This window comes from Danio aesculapii, chromosome 13, assembly GCF_903798145.1.
Source record: "Danio aesculapii chromosome 13, fDanAes4.1, whole genome shotgun sequence".
In the NCBI taxonomy this organism is placed as follows: domain Eukaryota; kingdom Metazoa; phylum Chordata; class Actinopteri; order Cypriniformes; family Danionidae; genus Danio; species Danio aesculapii.
The window spans coordinates 37,718,684-37,737,014 of record NC_079447.1 but is presented as its reverse complement, the minus strand read 5'-3'; the positions used below and the strand labels follow the sequence as shown (position 1 = coordinate 37,737,014).

The 18,331-nt window shown below is 34.8% G+C and overlaps 1 protein-coding gene across 1 annotated transcript in view; it reads right to left on the bottom strand.

Annotated features, from left to right (window-relative positions):
- dlg5a (discs, large homolog 5a (Drosophila)) overlaps positions 1–18,331 on the bottom strand; it is a 131,681-nt gene that overhangs the window by 74,631 nt on the left and 38,719 nt on the right. The window contains 2 exon segments of the mRNA XM_056471495.1: positions 6,154–6,297; positions 8,678–8,840. Of these exon segments, the coding sequence (XP_056327470.1) occupies positions 6,154–6,297; positions 8,678–8,840 (307 nt within the window).

The window sequence follows — 18,331 nt, the reverse complement described above, 5'->3', positions numbered from 1 at the left end:
CTGATTGAACTAAACTTGGCTTAAGCCAGGCAGTTTATAGAGTTAACAAAACAGTTACAGCATCATTTATTTTTTTAGAAAAAAAGCTTTTATTTGCCGTTTTTTAGAAAAATCTGGCAAACTTAATGGGCTCTATTTTAAAGATCTAGGCGCAAAGTCTAAAGTACATGTCACAAAAGCATTAAGGGCAGGTCCGAATCCACTTTTGCTATTTTAAGAATGGCAAAATGCGATCTGCACCATGGCGCATGGTCTAACGGTGTTGTGTTTATTCTCTTAATGAGTTATGAGTTAAGGGTGTGTTTTGAGCATAATGTGTATTAAAACAATTAGAGCATCATCTCCCATTACCTTTATGAGTGAGTTGTTATTTACAGTATATGGCGGACTTTACAAGTGGAAAAACTGAACCCTTCACTAGCGAGAAAACATTTAAACAAACCATCTGCACGCGGATAAAGAATGAGCCTCCTCCATTTGGCCTTTTTACTTTCTCTTTGCATTTACATATTACTACTTTCATGGATTAGGAAATGGTGTTGTACGCACACCACTGAAGACCTTCATTAGCCTACATATTTATTTAGTTTAAGCGCAAAGATTTGTTTCATAACTATTTTTAAATTCAGTTTTAATTTCCAACAAACAAATAAATCAACAATAATAACGAAGTGTGGTCAAAAAACTTGGTTGTATCCAAACGCATCCAAAGTTTTATTTATTCTTATGTCCCATATAGTTACTCATACATCTCAAAACCCAGCAGCTGGACAAATCTAAACTTGCTTTTATTAAAACAAATATGAATATGCATAAAATAAATAAAACTGCTAATAATAACATTATACAAATTGTTATGAATGAACTGCAAAAGGGATCGAGGCAATAATAATTTTTGTACCATTTTAATCCTTTAATTTTTTTATATGTATAGATATTTGTGTATTGCTGTACATCCTGTGTCTATTAAGCAATGTGTAAGTGTTTGAGCCCACATAGGTGCATAACCAACGCGCTCTGCGCAGGACTTAAGACATGTTTTTAGATGGCCAATGGCACAGTCTATTTCAAAATAGCAACGCACCAACCATGCGCCTTAACACACCTCTATTTTAGACCAGCATGCCCCTGAGTACACAAAGGGGTGCAAAAGGATTTGCTATTTAAACAACACATCTCAAAACATGAAAATTAGGGTTGTGCTGGTCTGAAAATAGCAACAAATCACGCCAAACACGTCTTACCATACGCTGGGTGTATGATAGGGCCCAATAAGTCAAAAAGCATCTTGTTACCTGTGATTTCTAGTTTACACATTACACATTCTAGTGAATGTGGTTTACGCATGCAAACTGATTTTCTTTTTTTTCCTACTATGGATGTCAATGAGTACCATCAAAAATGTCATCTTTTGTGTTCAACAGAATTTGCATTTTGGGATGAACTATTACTTTAAATCAGTTGTTAAATGCACTTCTCATTCCAAATTTACTGAATTGTGTGTATCTCTCTACTCATGTACATATTTCCAAATCGACTTCATTTCAGTTTAAACTCTTCCAGTTGCAAACTAAAATTCCCAGTTCTCAAACTAATTGAATGTTTCCATTCTCCAGACATGACAATATTCAATACAAACAGTAGGAGAGAATTGTTGCGTGCAACTGTAGTATAATCACACACTGTTTAGGGAATGGTAGAATATGGGATTAATCCCTCGTCAACTCAATCCTCATCTCTTTTTGGACATTCATGCCCAGCAGACACGAGGACAGGAGGGCATGTGTCCTTACACTGTAATCAGATTAGAGCTGATGCACATCTGTGTATGGAGGAACAATATTATGTTACTGTGTGGATCACAGAACACTGGCAAATAAGGGTGAGTCAGAGACAAAAGAACAGAACAAACTTCCTTGTGTACAAGCTTACATATTGCCAACTGTTGTAGATAACGAAGCTACAATAAACCAGTGTCATTCAAATTGATGAGATATGACAGAGCAGTTTTATAATCAATTTTTATATAGCAAGACACTGAAGTGGTAGTTCACACAGAAATGAAAATTCTGTCACTAAAGCTGTCATGGATCTCATAGCTAGTGTTGTCTTGAATTCAATTAATGTTCACAGCACTGCTCTACAGAACATAAAAAAAGACTAAAAGATAATTAAATGTGAAAACAAACCCAGTCTCAAGTTGCCTACGTATATTTGTAGGAATAGCAAACAATACACTGTGCGCAATACATTCTTTTTTATGGCAGAAATGTATGGCAAGAATATTAAATATTAATTAAATATATATCATGAAGTAAATAAAAGTAAATTTGTTCTATAAAGACATTTAGCAAAAGTCCTACCGTAAATATATATAAAAATGTAGTTTTTGTTTAGTAATGTGCATTGCTAAGAACTTAGCTGGGTAAAATTTTCCCAGTATTCTGATCTTTCTTTAACCCTCAGATTTCAGATTTTTAAATAGTCCAGTGCTTCCCACACATAGATTTTCTTGGGAGGGCCGCCCTGGTATATTAACAGCCACCCGAGTATATTTAGTGATCATTCACGATCAATTAACCAGTGAAAAATCTTCTCTTCACTGCCCCACACTTTTCGTACTGCTCGTTGTATGCGCCCGTCAATACTCCCACAGACTCATGTGCTCTGCAGACCCACAGAGACGTGCCTTTTGGGCGCTTAAAAATTTGTCCGGCCAGGGTTTCTAAATATCCTAAAATGTCCGGGAATCAACTTTCGTTTACAGTTGACTGCAAGAGAAACATTAAATACTTAGTCTAATTCTTTAATAAACTATAATAAATAAAATATTTGTACACCATTAGAAATTGTTAATCAACTAATTTGCCTTATTTAAATAATCTACACTTTTTATTCTTGTAAATATTATTATTTTTAGCACTGCTTTTATTCATATTTAGCATCATATATTTCTCATTTGCTGTATATTTTATTATTTTGATGATGTTACTATATTACATACTGTATATACATCTAAAATGCTTTGGCAATACTATAGCCGCAAAATGTCATACCAATAAAGCAGAGAGAGAGAGAGCGAGCAAGAGCGAGCGAGCGAGCGAGAGCGAGAGAGCGAGAGAGCGAGAGAGAGAGAGAGAGAGAGAGAGAGAGGAACAAACTATAAGTTTAGCAACCGAACAGCTGACCAATATTTTTTCAACAGTTGCCCAAAAAACTCTGAGTAAAAATCTGAATTACAAATCTAAAAAAGGAAAAACTACAGCTGGCTGGTTTGACAAAGAATGTCAAAATACAAGAAAAGAATTGAGACAATTGTCAAATAAAAAACACAGATCCTACAAACCAACACACATGAGGAAAATACCAACAAACCCTCCAAATTTATAAATCGCTATTAAAAGAAAAGAAAGCTAATCACATGAAGTTAAAATTGGATCAAATTGAGGAGGCTATTGATCCAAATTTGTTTTGGGAATTATGGAAAAAATGAAATCAATCCAAAGAATCCAAACAAACTCCCATTCAAGACCCAAAAATCTGGACCAAACATTTCGAAAAACTATATTCACAAAAAGAATTGACCCAAAAACAAAAACATCTGACCTCCAAATTACATATATTAGAAAATACTATTAAAGATCAGCTAGACCATTTAGATATCCCAATACAATTAAATGAGTTAACAGGAAAATTAAAAACTTAAAAAAAAAAAAAAGTCCTGTGCCTCAGATGGAATCTCTAATGAGATGTTGAAACACAGCAGTCTATGTCTAAACGCTATCTTGAAATTATTCAACCTCTTGTTAGATTCGGGACATTTTCCAGAAATTTGGAAGGAGAATTTGATCACGGCAATATTTAAAAATGGTGAGAAGTACGACCCAAATAACTATAGGAGCATCACAGTGAGTAGCAACCTGGGAAAATTATTCTGCTCAATCATTAATGATAGACTGATTGGGTTCATCCAGGAAAACAAGATTTTAAATAATAGTTAGATTGGATTTATGGCTAAAAAAACAACATCAGATCACATTTACACACTCCAAACACTCATACAAAAACATGTCCACCAGACGAAACAAGGGAAAATATTTGGCTGTTTCATTGATTTTAAAAAAGCCTTTGATTCAGTGTGGCACAATGGGCTTTTTTCTAAAACTCTTACAAAGTGGAGTTGGAGGAAAAACTTATGACATAATAAAGGACATTTATAATGGCAACAAATGTTGTGTAAAAATAAACAATAAGCGGACTGATTATTTCACTCAGAGTAAAGGAGTCCGTCAAGGCTGCAGTCTCAGCCCGACTCTATTTAACATTTATATCAATGAATTGGCATCAGCACTTGAGAAGTCTTGTAGACCTGGCCTGAGAGATTAGATGTCTCCTGTATGCGGACGATTTGCTGCTGCTGTCTCCTCATGAAGATGGTCTTCACTACAGCCTCTCCATCCTGGAGGAGTTCAGCACAGACTGGGCATTACCCATTAACATGCAGAAGTCCAAGATCATGATCTTTTGTAAAAAACCTCGTCTGGCTGACAAAAAAGGCACACTTTTAAAATCAGAGAAACAACTCTTGACCACGTCACCTCTTATAGTTATTTGGGTCTGACAATTACAGCTTCTGGACACTTCAGTCAAAAGAGAGAGAGAGAGAGAGAGAGAGAGAGAGAGAGAGAGAGAGAGAGAGAGAGAGAGAGAGAGAGAGAGAGAGAAGAGAGAGAGAGAGAGAGAGAGAGATCCACAGAAACACCTCTAGCATTGCCTGCACGGTTGAACTGGGTTTATACCAGCTGAACTTGGAGATTCAGAAACGAGCTGTTCAGTTCTGGCTGCACCTGCATCAGTCGGACCCCCAGTCTGTCCAATATAAAGCCCTTCTGACCAATGAAAAACCTATAGTGTCTCATCCTCTAAACACACTGGTATCTGAACTACTGAAGAAAACTCAAACCGAACCCGTCCCCAAACAAAACCTTCACAAAGGTATTGACAAAACATTAAAATATAATTATAATGAAAAACTAAAAACTGAATTCAACCTCTAGACTAAACTTCAGTTATGTTGCCCTAAACGGAACCACACAGCTGGCAAATTATTTATCATTAAAACAGTTAAAAGAAAAACACATTCTTTCTAAATATCGCCTCTGTAATCATGACCTAGAAATAGAAAAAGGCAGACATAAAAAATCCTGGACTCCTAAAATACAGGAAATATGTAAACAGTGCGACACAAACCAAATAGAGGATGAGATACACTTTCTTCTGTTTTGCCCCAAATACACCACAACTAGAGAAATATTTTCCCCCCAATTTGAAACATTGACTAATTCGTTTTTCAATTTAATGACAACCAATTTGATGACAACCAAAGAAATACATATATGAAAAGAAAAAAATCTAATTAGTTTACAAATTAAGTTATGTGTAATTAAATTAAATGACACAGAAAAAACGTATTGAATACATGAAGAAGGGGAGGTGTAGAAAGGCAGTGAAAGCCCAGACATCAGCTGAAATCTCTCAGAAGTTCTTCAGCAACCCTTTGCTCTTCGTCAGTGTAAATTAATATTAGCTGCTTTAGTCCAACATCGACATTACCAGGATGATGAAGATGAAACCAGAGTGGACATTTAAAGAAAACAATGATCCAAAACACAGACATATTTTCAGATATGTATTTCTTTGGTTGTTATCAACATCTGGTGAAAATTTCAAGTAAACCAGCACCAGAAATTTGCTTTCTGAGAAAAATGGTGACATGTTCAGTACTTATTTCACCCACTGTATACCTTCATATATAGCCATTATATGTATACGTATACACACACACATATATACACATACTTAAGTCTACTTATTTTTATTTTAATTTTCTAGAAGTTTGGAATGGTGTGTGGATAATTATGTAATTTTAATTTCTGTCCGACTCCTTTAAGTCATTTTTTTACTGTTAAAAGTGCATTACAAACATAAATATTGCAACATGAATAGAGCGGCAGAAAAAAAATGCTTTAGATATAATAATACCATAATTAACCTATAAATGATGTAAGCACTAATTAAAAATGTGCTTGAAATGCAGCAGATGGCTCTTAGCGTCAGCTCTCTCAGTTTGAGACACATAGCACCTGTACTCACTGGTAATAGTCTGCTTCTTTCACAGCCTCCTCGCACCTCTTCAGAGTTTTGGTGTGCTGGTTCTGCAAGGACTGCAGGTCTGCCATAGCCTTCGTGCACTGCGTTTTCAGACGCTCGTAGTCATGACCAGGTTTGGAATTTGGCCTTTTGGAGACAAGAGCAATTCATCAGCACTGCGTCCCTCAGTCTGCAAGGGCAACTCAATGTTAACTGGGATAACAGTTATGTTCGCATCTTAAGCTCATTCTTTGTGCCTTACTAACAGAGATGAAATGACTGAAATGCTTGAGAATGCCATCATAAATTAAATAAAAGGTTTAAAGGATTAGTTTACACCAAAATTAATTGGCGTAAATTCTTTAATTGAAGTAACCTGTAACAAATTTGTTTCGAAACACAAACGAGAATAGTTTTCACTCTAATCTAAGAGATTACTGTCCCTCCATTGAATATTTGTTCACATATTTTTTTTTTTTACTTTTGCTAATTATAAAAATTTGTATGAAAATATAATACAGTTGTTTGAATATTTAACAAATATTACACAAAAACAGTCACTAGGGGCAGCAAAGTTATCTTTTAAAAGAAAAAATTCACCTAAAAAAAGTTTACTCGCAGCGCGTCTACATTTGAAATAACAAACTTGATGATAATAACGTGCACATGATTATTGAAGTGCTTCTAACGTTCGATTCTTTCAGAAACATGAGTGAAATGCAAAAAAATTATGGAGCAAATGATTCTTTCAGCAACCTAAAAGATAAACCAACTGCCATGTTTAATTATTATCACGCCATTTGGACTATCATGAACTCGAAATGACTGAATAACTTTCTTACAAGACATTAAATGTCCTGGTGAAGATTAAAGATACAGATGAAAGGTTTGCACTGACTGTGGTGGGCTATATGTTGCGTGTTGTTTTTGAACCCAAAATAGGACTAAATGTATGTTGTGTGTAGTTTATCTGTGATTGGTAAAATATAGGAGACTGTAAGGGGCTGTATGTGTTCATATATGTTGCATTTATTTATCTTATTTTATATAATCGCAAACGTTACAGTAGGCTATTTCGCACTGATTTCATTTATCTGTAGCTATAATCTAATCATGTTCATAAAAAGGTTAATAATGAAAGTATTTGTGTGTATAAAGCATTTGTTTTAATGACCCGTACAGCTGTACTTTTACATTTTCTCGAGTGAGAATGACGTCGACTGAAACTTTGTCATACACCACGCCCACCATTGGTACCCTTTTAACAGTAGAAATGTAGGCCTGATAAAGATGACCCGTACCGACCCCTACTGTACTGTGCTGTGCTGTACTGTACCACTCAGTGTAAATGGGCCATTAATGACTCCATACTCTTCTGACCCTAATATGTTGACATATATTTATTATAGAAATCAGCGTTCTTTACTTTTCTGACATTACCTTATTATACTGTATCTTACAAACACAGAAAATATGCTTAAAATTACAAGGACATTGTAACTGCATTAATTCTGATAGAGCCCTTTAAGATTTGATCTGACGCAAGATCACAATAAATATTAGTGAATAAAAGTCAAATTTAAATCACATTAAGTGACTGTGCCACTTCAAAAGACTTGGACCTGATTAATACGGATTTATTAATAATTTAATCATCATGGATTTGCATGATAAGACTTTCAATTGAGGCACAGAAGTCTCTTGGAATTCATTAAAACTATCTCAAATTGCTTACAGATTTGGAATGTATGGGGTTTACTTTCTGGAGTGAAATAGCCCATAAACATGTATTTGATTGCCTTGCCTTGCCTTATTTATTCTTTTCAACAAGGGTTGATGTGTGCAGCTTTATTCAGGTGTCAGTATAAAATTCAAAAGTACTACATAATTAATCAGAAAGTCAAACAAGGACCAGTATAGAGTGGTTAATAAGTAACGCTGCTTCTAGCAATAGACACAGAGGTGCTTCTCTGTTTACAAATATAGCAAGTCATAAATTACATGCTGCAGCTTAAACACTACACTGTAAAACCTGATAAATAAACTTTTATCTGTTTACAAAAACCAATTGTGGCAAACCATTTAAGTTTTGAAACAAAATGGTTTGAGTACTGTAAACTTATATACACTGAGTCACATACACATATATTATTGGTGTTGAAATCATCAAACATTTAGAGTATTCATAACTTAAACATTTTAAGTTCAGTTATCAAATTCGTTGAGTTCGGTTCAGTTAATAGAACAAATTATGTCCATACAACTATACAGCTACTCAAATAGTTTGGTATTACTTCTAGCATTGGAGTTAACACAAGAATATAATTAATTTGTTCATAACTCAATCGATTTAAGTTCTGCTTAATATATTCACTTCGAGTTACCACAACTCTTTTTCATTAAGTCAATATAACTATTTTTAATTATAAGTTAAACTAATCTATTTCATTTAGTAATTTTACTGTTATTTATGGTTTTACAGTGTAGCAAAAAAAAATTAAATGGCCATTTAAAGTAGTGATGGTACCGGCAGTCATCAAAGGTGGTGCCAGGAGAGGCGAGAGCCAAGCGCTTGCGAAGTTCGTCCCTTTCCCTGGTGACCTGCTTCAGCTGGAAGAGGATGGTGTCCAGACTGTCGCTGGCTGGCCGGGTGTCACTGAGCGCAGGTGGAGGTGATGAAGCTTTGGTACCTGCAACAGTGAGCACGTCACCCGAGCACAGACAAGCTCACCCTGCACTAATGCAGGGTTATGGTCAACACAGATCACTCAAAACAAACTAATTTGGCATATCAAAATGTGCCATTAAAACCATACAAATATGACAAAGTCACAAATAAATTTTTTTGGGACAATATTAGAGTAATTAAAATTCCAAAAACTAGGAAATGAATAGGGGAGGTTTTAAGCGGTAAATCCCCAGTAACTCATTTAGAGGAATATACTATTTGGCTTACAAATCACTGGAAGTTTCAGTCAAAATTGATTCCAAAAAGTTGAAATTAAATACAATATAGACACATATATTGGGTAAAATGGTCCACTTTCATTTTCGCTGAATATACACTATCGGCTAAAAGCTTGGGGTCAGTAGGATTTTTAAATGTTTTAAACTAAGCTTATCCTGCTCACTAAGGCTGTATTTATTTCATTAAAAATACAGTATAAATTGTGAAATGTTATTGCTCTATAAAATAACTTTTCAGAAGTAGTTTATCATTTAATTTTATATTTTATTCCAGTGATTTTAAAGATGAATTTTCAGCTTTATTACTCCAGGGTTCATAGTCACACGATCCTTCAGAAATCACTCTAAAATGAATTATTATTGTTACTATTATTAATATTATTTTTATTATTATTAACGGTAATAGTAATAAAATCAATAATGACTTGAGTAATAAAGTCATTTGAAACTACATACAATTAGAAAGCAGTTGTTTTAAAATTTTATTAAATATTTACCAATTTATTTTACATTTAATAAATTCAGCCTTGATAAACAATATATATATATATATATATATATAAATATAAAACATTGAAAAAAAACTGACCCCCAAACCTTTGACTGTGGTGTATGTTACAGAGTACAGTTTATTTAGACAGAAATTGCAATAAATGTCTTTTGAGGATCCAAAATTGTTTCAAAAATTATACACTTTTAACAACTGCATTTGGTCCAGAATGTGTGAGAACTACTAACATTAAATGTTTACAGTTATAAACTGATTTTTGTTTTCATTATTATACCATACTTTTTGATAATTTATACTTTATCATAATATTTTGATCAACAACCTAAAACATAAAAACTGTAACAAAATTTTTAACAAGGGCTAAAGAAGGCTAACTAACTAACTAACTAAATCAATTATATCGAAAAATACCTTTATGTATTATTTATCTTTTTATTTATTGGGCCAGCGTATTACACTACTGCATACAAACAGAATTGCACATAATACCTTGGACTTAACCATTTTTAGCTTCGCACAGCATCAAATTACAACAATGTATGCAAATATTTTTTTACTTCTTGTACTCAAAGTGCTTGAAATAATTTCCTTCTCTGAACCGATGTGTGTTTTTTTAATAAATAATGCAAGAATAATTTTATTGCTTTCAAATGATCAATCATGTTTAACAACATCCAAAATAAAAATGTGCACTAACATAATATTTGTGTTCTGTTTATGCTTATTATGTATTAATAAACACAGATACATAAAATACAAAAATATGAATATAAAAAAATAATTAAAAATTAATATTTGCATATGTATACAAATGTTGTATTTATAAATAAACATTCTCAAATATATACACCCATTTATATATGCATAAATAAGCAGCACACACACACATCATGTAAATGCACACTTTTATTTTAAATCATTTAAAAAGCACTAATTTGTATCTTGCACACTGACAGGCAATGATTATGATATTGAAATAGTTTTCCATTTCATTATTAGAAATAATTATTAATACTGTGTATTGTGACACCCCTACTTTCATCTTATGTTTATTTTAATCAAAAAAATTCAGTGACCAGAAATTTGTTCAACAGAACATGGTAAAAATAACATCAGTCATTTTATATTCAGAGCAGAAATTTACTACTGAACTGAAACATAAAAAACAGGACTTAAAATGCAATCTGACCTTTAAAGCTTGACTGTTCAAAAAAATAAAAACTAACTGCAGAGCAAAACAAAGCCACATAAATAATCATAGGAAAAAAATGTGAAAATGCTTGAGGTCACAATGGCAGACATTCTGAGCACTTTATGTAAATGATTATCTTTTGGGATGAGCAGCAACTAAAATTCCAGTATAATCTTTTGGTCTCAGACAATCTGCTGCAGATATTCAGAGAATGAACTCGGCTTTATCCAGCGACAAAGAGGATCACCTCTATTAAAGTCAAACGCAACGCAGAGCGCATAGTATTTGTCAAGATGTCATTTTATTGTCTTTCTAGGGATTTATTAGATGATGTTTAAATGCAATATATGAATAAATAATTGATATATGTTTTTCCAGACGGTTTACAGGCATGAAAATCTACAAAAACTACAAAACTGATAAATCCAGCAGTAAAAAAATATATATATCAATTGCTAATTCTAACAAGATAAAAACATGCACTGTAAAAAATGCTGGGTTCCACACAAGTGATTTGTGTTAAGACAACACAAAGAAGTAAAAAATTTTTTTTTTTTAGTTTTTACAAGTTTAAGTGGGTTGAACATAAAAATAAGTTGTCCCAAAATAAACTCAAGAATTGTGTTGTTTAAGCTCATTTTAGTTTGAACGAACAGCAAAGTCATTTTTTTAAGTTTTAAAACAAAATGCATTTATTATTTGTTCCTAAATAGATTTTTTTTTAATTTTAGTTTCATACAAATTTATTCTGGGTGTCATGGTGGTGCAAAGGGTCACACAATCGCATCACAGCAAGAAGGACGCTGGTTCGAGCCTCGGCTAGGTCAGTTGACATTCCTGTGTGGAGTTTGCATGTTCTCTCCGTGTTTGTGTGGGTTTCCCTCAGGTGCTCCGGTTTTGCCCCACAAAGACAAAGACATGCACTATAGGTGAATCGAATAAGCTAAATTGGCCGTAGTGTATGTGTGTAAATGAATGTTTCCCAGTGATTGGTTGCTGCTGGAAAGGGCATCCACTGCGTAAAATATATGCTGGATAAGTTGGCAGTTTATTCCGATGTGGCGCCCTCAGTTTTATAAAGGGACTAACCTGAAAGAAAATGAATGAATGAATGAATGACATATTCATTCTTACGCTGACCCACAAGCGATGCTCTGCAACCCTGTTTTGCAGAATCAATCCGATCCTAATAATTCAGCTGACACAGATGTTGATCTGATTCCAGTTCTGTTTTTTTAAACTATTATTATTATTATTAATTTGTCAACACAGATATTTGAAATCCCCGCTTACAGACATTTGTCAATACCATCTCCCTATTTCTCTCCAACATTTCTTTCTGTACTACTACTACTGTCCTATCACAATAAAGTGATAAATCTAGACAATAAAGACAATAAATCTTAACAAAATATAGAGAGTGAATTTATATAATGCTGATAATTAGGGGTAGAGAAACACTAATAATATTGTGTATTTAACACAATCTACTGAATACAGACTATTTCATTACAAAGAAAATAAAAGATCATAAAAAATGTGACAATATTATTATTGACTAGGTGAAAATAAGTTTCAGCAATAAAAATATTATTATTACTAGGGATGTTCAGATCCGATCACTTGATCCGAAATCGGGCCCGATCACACAGTTTTAGACTCGATCGGAATCGGACATTACCTCTCAATCAGGACTCGGTTATATATGTATACATATATATTCTCATTATTTTTTAACACATCAATAGAAGCACATTACTTGGTATCAATGGTAGCATAGAGTTGGACCTCTTTCTTGACTTCACACAGAAACAGCAAAGTGTGTGGCATGACATCACTGTTGCAGAGATGCTATTGGTTAAATGCCGGCAAAGTAGATCTTGAAGCAGCTTGAAGTGGAAAGCACAAGTATGTCTGCAGTCTGGCGGTATTATAAAGTTGATAATGACAACATTGCCATAGCAAACTTGTGGGATTTGAGGTGCTATTTATTTGATTTTTACAAAGCAAAAAAGTGCACGCACGTTACTACTACACTCCAAATTAGAAAAGTTAAGGAGTTTTGTAATCAGCAACCTGCAAGTTTAAATAGCAATGTCCATGTGTAAAATACATGAAAAGGTTCTTTGCTGACATTTTTATGTTCATCTCAAGCCCACATTGCTCCTCCTCAGACACAAGCAGGGAGTAAGCATTATGGGTATCTTTGGCACAACATGCTGGTCCCTCTAGAAACTGCTATGCGAAACTGCCAAGTCATTTGGACGGTAGTCAACCTGAGAGCACATTCTCCACTGGCACCAAACCAGGAGAATGGGGCTCTGCCTCCAGACGCAACTGCCATGCCCTCCAACACTCATTATTACCACTCATCTGAGCCTTCAGCTCATATGAGTGACTTACAAATGCATCACACACACACACCCACATGCATTATGGGTATTGTTGTAGCAGTGTGTACAAAGTGTCAGTGGTGGATTGGCAAATCAAGTACGGATGGTTTTGTGGTAATTATTGGGAACACGGTATCATTGACTATAATTCACTTGTATACTCCAAGAGAAAAAAAAGTCCTTAGAGCATTTCCATACAAATGTCAACCTTGATATAAAATAAAATGTTTTACCCAAAATAATGAAACCCTTCCTAGGTTTTTTGTGTAGGCTTGTATTTTACAGTAGTGTAAAAATACACAAAAAAGTCTCTGTCAATGTTGCAAACAATTACATTTGAGTTACCAAAGTCGCACAAGTGCCAATTTTAAATCTGTCACATCCATATTGGAGAGGAGGTGTCACATCCATAACCAAGCTTTTTCCTCAAAACTATTAAATAAAATATAACCAATTATTTTTGTTCTATAAGGAGCCAACACTTATCCTTTTGATGAGCGTTATTTCTTTTGAGTTGTGCAGTTTAATTCACAGAATTTCTACAAAGTATGTTGTATACTGTAAACTCGCATATTTTTTTTGGTCACATCCATAACAAATGTTTATTTTTCTCATTAAAAAAAAAATAAAAATTTTGCAGAGTGATATTTTTCTGATCCCATAACCCTATGGGTAATTGTTTTGGAAAATATAAACAGATGTTTCAACATCCACATTACTCCTGAGCCGCCACACACTCCAACTCTAGTTGCCTTTCGCAGAAACCTACGCTCTTTCTCACCCAATAGACTATCCACCATTGTTTCAAAATCTCTGCCTCCATCTTGCAAACTCTCTGCACTTGACACGAACAGTGCCACTGATACACTCTGCTCCCCGCTAGCATCAGTCAGTCTAGACAGACTATGTCCTCTTACTTCCAGGCCAGCCCGGGCCAGTCCTCCTGCACCCTGGCTCTCTGATGTTCTCCGTGAGCATCGCTCAAAACTTCGGGCTGCTGAGAGAATCTGGCGAAAAACTAAAAATCCTGAACAGCTCATAACATACCAAACTCTTCTGTCTTCTTTCTCGGCTGAGGTTTCTTCTGCAAAGCAGACATACTTCCGTCAGAAAGTCAACAGTGCCACCAATCCTCGCTTGCTTTTTTAAAACATTTTCCTCCCTCCTCTATCCTTCCCCTCCATCCGCATGCTCCACACTCACTACTGATGACTTTGCTACATTCTTTTGCACCAAAACTGCAAAAATCAGTGCTCAATTTGCTGCACCTACAACAAACACACAAGATACACCACCAACACCACACACACTCACCTCTTTTTCCCAGCTCTCTGAGTCTGAGGTGTCCAATCTCGTGCTATCAAGCCATGCAACCACCTGTCCGCTTGATCCCATTCCCTCTCATCTCTTGCAAGCCATTTCTCCTGCAGTCATACCAACACTGACTCACATAATTAACACATCTCTTGACTCTGGTCTATTCCCTACTTCATTTAAGCAGGCTAGGGTAACCCCACTGCTAAAGAAACCCAACCTGGATCAAACGCTACTTGAAAACTACCGACCGGTATCCCTGCTTCCATTCATGGCCAAGATTTTGGAGAAAGTAGTGTTCAATCAGGTCCTGGGCTTTCTTACTCAAAACAACCTCATGGACAACAAGCAATCTGGCTTTAAGAAAGGCCACTCAACTGAGACTGCCCTGCTCTCGGTCGTGGAGGATCTCAGACTGGCTAAAGCAGACTCTAAATCATCTGTCCTTATCTTGCTGGATTTATCAGCTGCTTTCGACACTGTAAACCACCAGATCCTGCTATCTACGCTGGAGTCACTGGGCGTCGCAGGCACTGTTATTCAATGGTTCAGTTCTTACCTCTCAGACAGGTCATTCAGGGTGTCGTGGAGGGGAGAGGTGTCCAACCTACAGCATCTAAACACTGGGGTACCTCAGGGCTCTGTTCTTGGGCCACTTCTCTTCTCTATCTACACGGCATCTTAAGGAACAGTCATCCAGAAACATGGATTTTCTTACCACTGCTATGCTGATGATACCCAGCTATACCTCTCTTTTCACCCTGATGATCCCTCGGTTCCAGCTCGCATTTCAGCCTGCCTGTCAGACATTTCACACTGGATAAAAGATCATCATCTTCAGCTTAACCTCGCGAAAACGGAAATGCTTGAAGTTTCTGCCATCCCGACTCTACACCATAACTTTTCAATCCAGATGGATGGGGCAACCATTACTGCATCCAAAATGGTAAAAAGCCTTGGAGTAACGATTGATGACCAACTAAACTTCTCTGACCACATTTCTAGAACTGCTCGATCTTGCAGAGTCGCACTCTATAACATCAGAAAGGTCCGACCCTTCCTATCTGAACATACAGCTCAACTCATTGTTCAAGCTCTTGTTCTCTCCAAACTGGACTATTGCAACTCTCTACTAGCCGGACTTCCAGCTAATTCTATCAAACCTCTTTAGCTGCTTCAGAACGCAGCAGCACGAGTGGTCTTTGATGAACCCAAAAGAGCACATGTCACTCCGCTACTCACCCGTTTGCACTGGCTGCCAGTTGCTGCTCGCATCAAATTCAAAGCTCTGGTGTTTGCTTACAAAGCGACCTCTGGCTTTGCTCCTTCGTATCTGCTCTCAACTGTTTAGTCTCCACTTTCCTTCCTAATCTTAACTGCCTCTTTGACTATACCACTACTGTACTCTCTCTCACAAAAAAAATAAAATAAATAAATAAATTGTACTAATGCTCAGCTTCTTAGATTTTACACACCTGAAACTTGTCTATAGCACTTGTTCACTGCTGCTCTTATAGTTGTGTAAACTGCTTCCTTGTCCTCATTTGTAAGTCGCTTTGGATAAAAGCGTCTGCTAAATGACTAAATGTAAATGTAAATGTAAATATAACGTATACTTTCACTGTGTATTTATGTTTGAAGTTTTTAAAGCAAATGTCTCATCCAGGGGTGCATTTCCCAAACAACAACATAACTTGTGGCTAAACTATCATAGTATGATGCATTGTTTGGGAAAAGAACGATGTAGTGACAAGTGTTACCCACAACCGTAGCTGCTTTGTCGCAGATTCATCATTTTAACCATGTTAGTTATAACGTAAAATGTTTATAATGATGCTCTAAATAAGGTAGAGTAACAACTTCTTTAAAGAAAAAAAAAATAGTTTTGTGCAAATTAGATTGTTTTACACGCACACGCATAAAAAAAAAAAATCAAATAATAGTTTTGGTAAAAACATGCACTCGTTTTCCAAATTAATTGAAATGTATATAATTGGCACATACAGGGCCAGTGTTTCCTTTACAAATATTATTGAGAATATTCCATATTCCATTCTAAAACATAAAACCACTTAGCTAATACGTATTTTAATCTCATATATAAAGCATATAAACCATTAATAGTTGTAATTTACAGTAGGATATATGTTAAGAATATAAGTTAAGAATATTATTATTATTTTTATTAATGTTAAGTAGGATCTTGTTTATTTTATTTTTTATTTATTTATTGTAAAAGTCTACTTTTACAATTTGACACATTCGAACCACTGTATAAATGTTCTAACCAACCATGTTATATACAGTACAGATTCATTTCTTAATAAATAACCTAAAAATTAAAACCATTAATGTATGGTATATACATTTTTGTTTTCACAAGCTTTGTAGACGTAACGTAAATTCCGCTTTTAAATAATAGGCAACCTATAGCTGTCATAATGAGCCACGGCTGCATTAAAAATGGCAAAAATGTTTTCAAAGTGCACTATGAAGTGAGCGCAATCGTTAATATGAAGATCGCTAAAACTGAACTGTAAAAAAATACTTGGAAAGCATATTACACCTAAGAGAGATGACTTTAATGTTTTTTTAGATCATTTCAAGTTTAAATGTTGGAAGGTTATAGGGCTATAACTGTTGAAAGGTTATAGGCAATAGGCCACTCCAGATTTTGGAAGGTTATAGGCTATAGGGCATAACTGGAAATAGAACACACCCAAGAAATATGCTTCTAACTACAGCTCGAGAGGTGTAGTTGCAAGCATACAAATTTTAATGAACTCTGTTTGTAACGACGTAACTTGCGAGTTTAGTTGGCTAACAATGGTTTTCTAAAATGCACACCAGAACGCTGGAATTTCTCCTCTATCTTTAAAGAGACATTTTCAAATGTTCTGTTTTCTATTTTTAAACAAAAACTTGGTTGTTGTGTGCACACTGACAATATAGCGATAATATTGTGAATAGTGCGAGGTTTGATGAGTGACACCTGTGGGTCACACCGGTCTCGAGTCCAATAGAGAAGATCCAGAACTGCAGAAAATTCTAAAATGAGAAGTGTGACAGAGGAAGACAAGAGAGGACCAGGCCTGGAGATGGTGATTGTGTGTGGCAGTCACCATAGGCTTTTGGTTTATCTGACTACTGTAAAAGCCAATTCAAAACAACTGAAACAACCTTGAAAATATGCCAACTGCCAAGATTACTAATAACTTTAGCCACTATATATTTTCTGTCCAAATAACTGTACACATATGTATTTATTTTATTGTGTCATTTAAAACCTGTAAAATTTAAATTAATGAGTTTAATTTAATAAGTCTTACAGAATTACTTTATATTACTTAATAAATAATAATATTAAAAATAATATTATTATTAAAAAGTATTTTTGTTTGTATTTTTTTTTGTTTTTTTCAGGTGAGTACATCCAGAATTTTTAGTTTTGGTTTCAGTCCAGAATTTTCAGCAATATTTCATTATTTTTTTAGTTCATATATCAAGCTAGTTTACCAGGAAGTGGATTTATTTTATCATTTAACACATGGGTTTTATTTGCAAATGTTGAATGTAATATTAGCATTTTGTGCATAAAATATTCAACTATGGATGGAAACATAGCTACAGTTGTAAAGACATCTAATCATTTCTGTAGCTGAGAGGAACAAATAAACACACTACTGTGGCTATACTGTATGTGATTTATTTGCGTTCATCTAGCCATTTTGGGTATTTCTGTAAGAACTAAGTATATATTTTTTTTATCTTAATACTATTCAACAGCCTTAAAATAATGGTTTA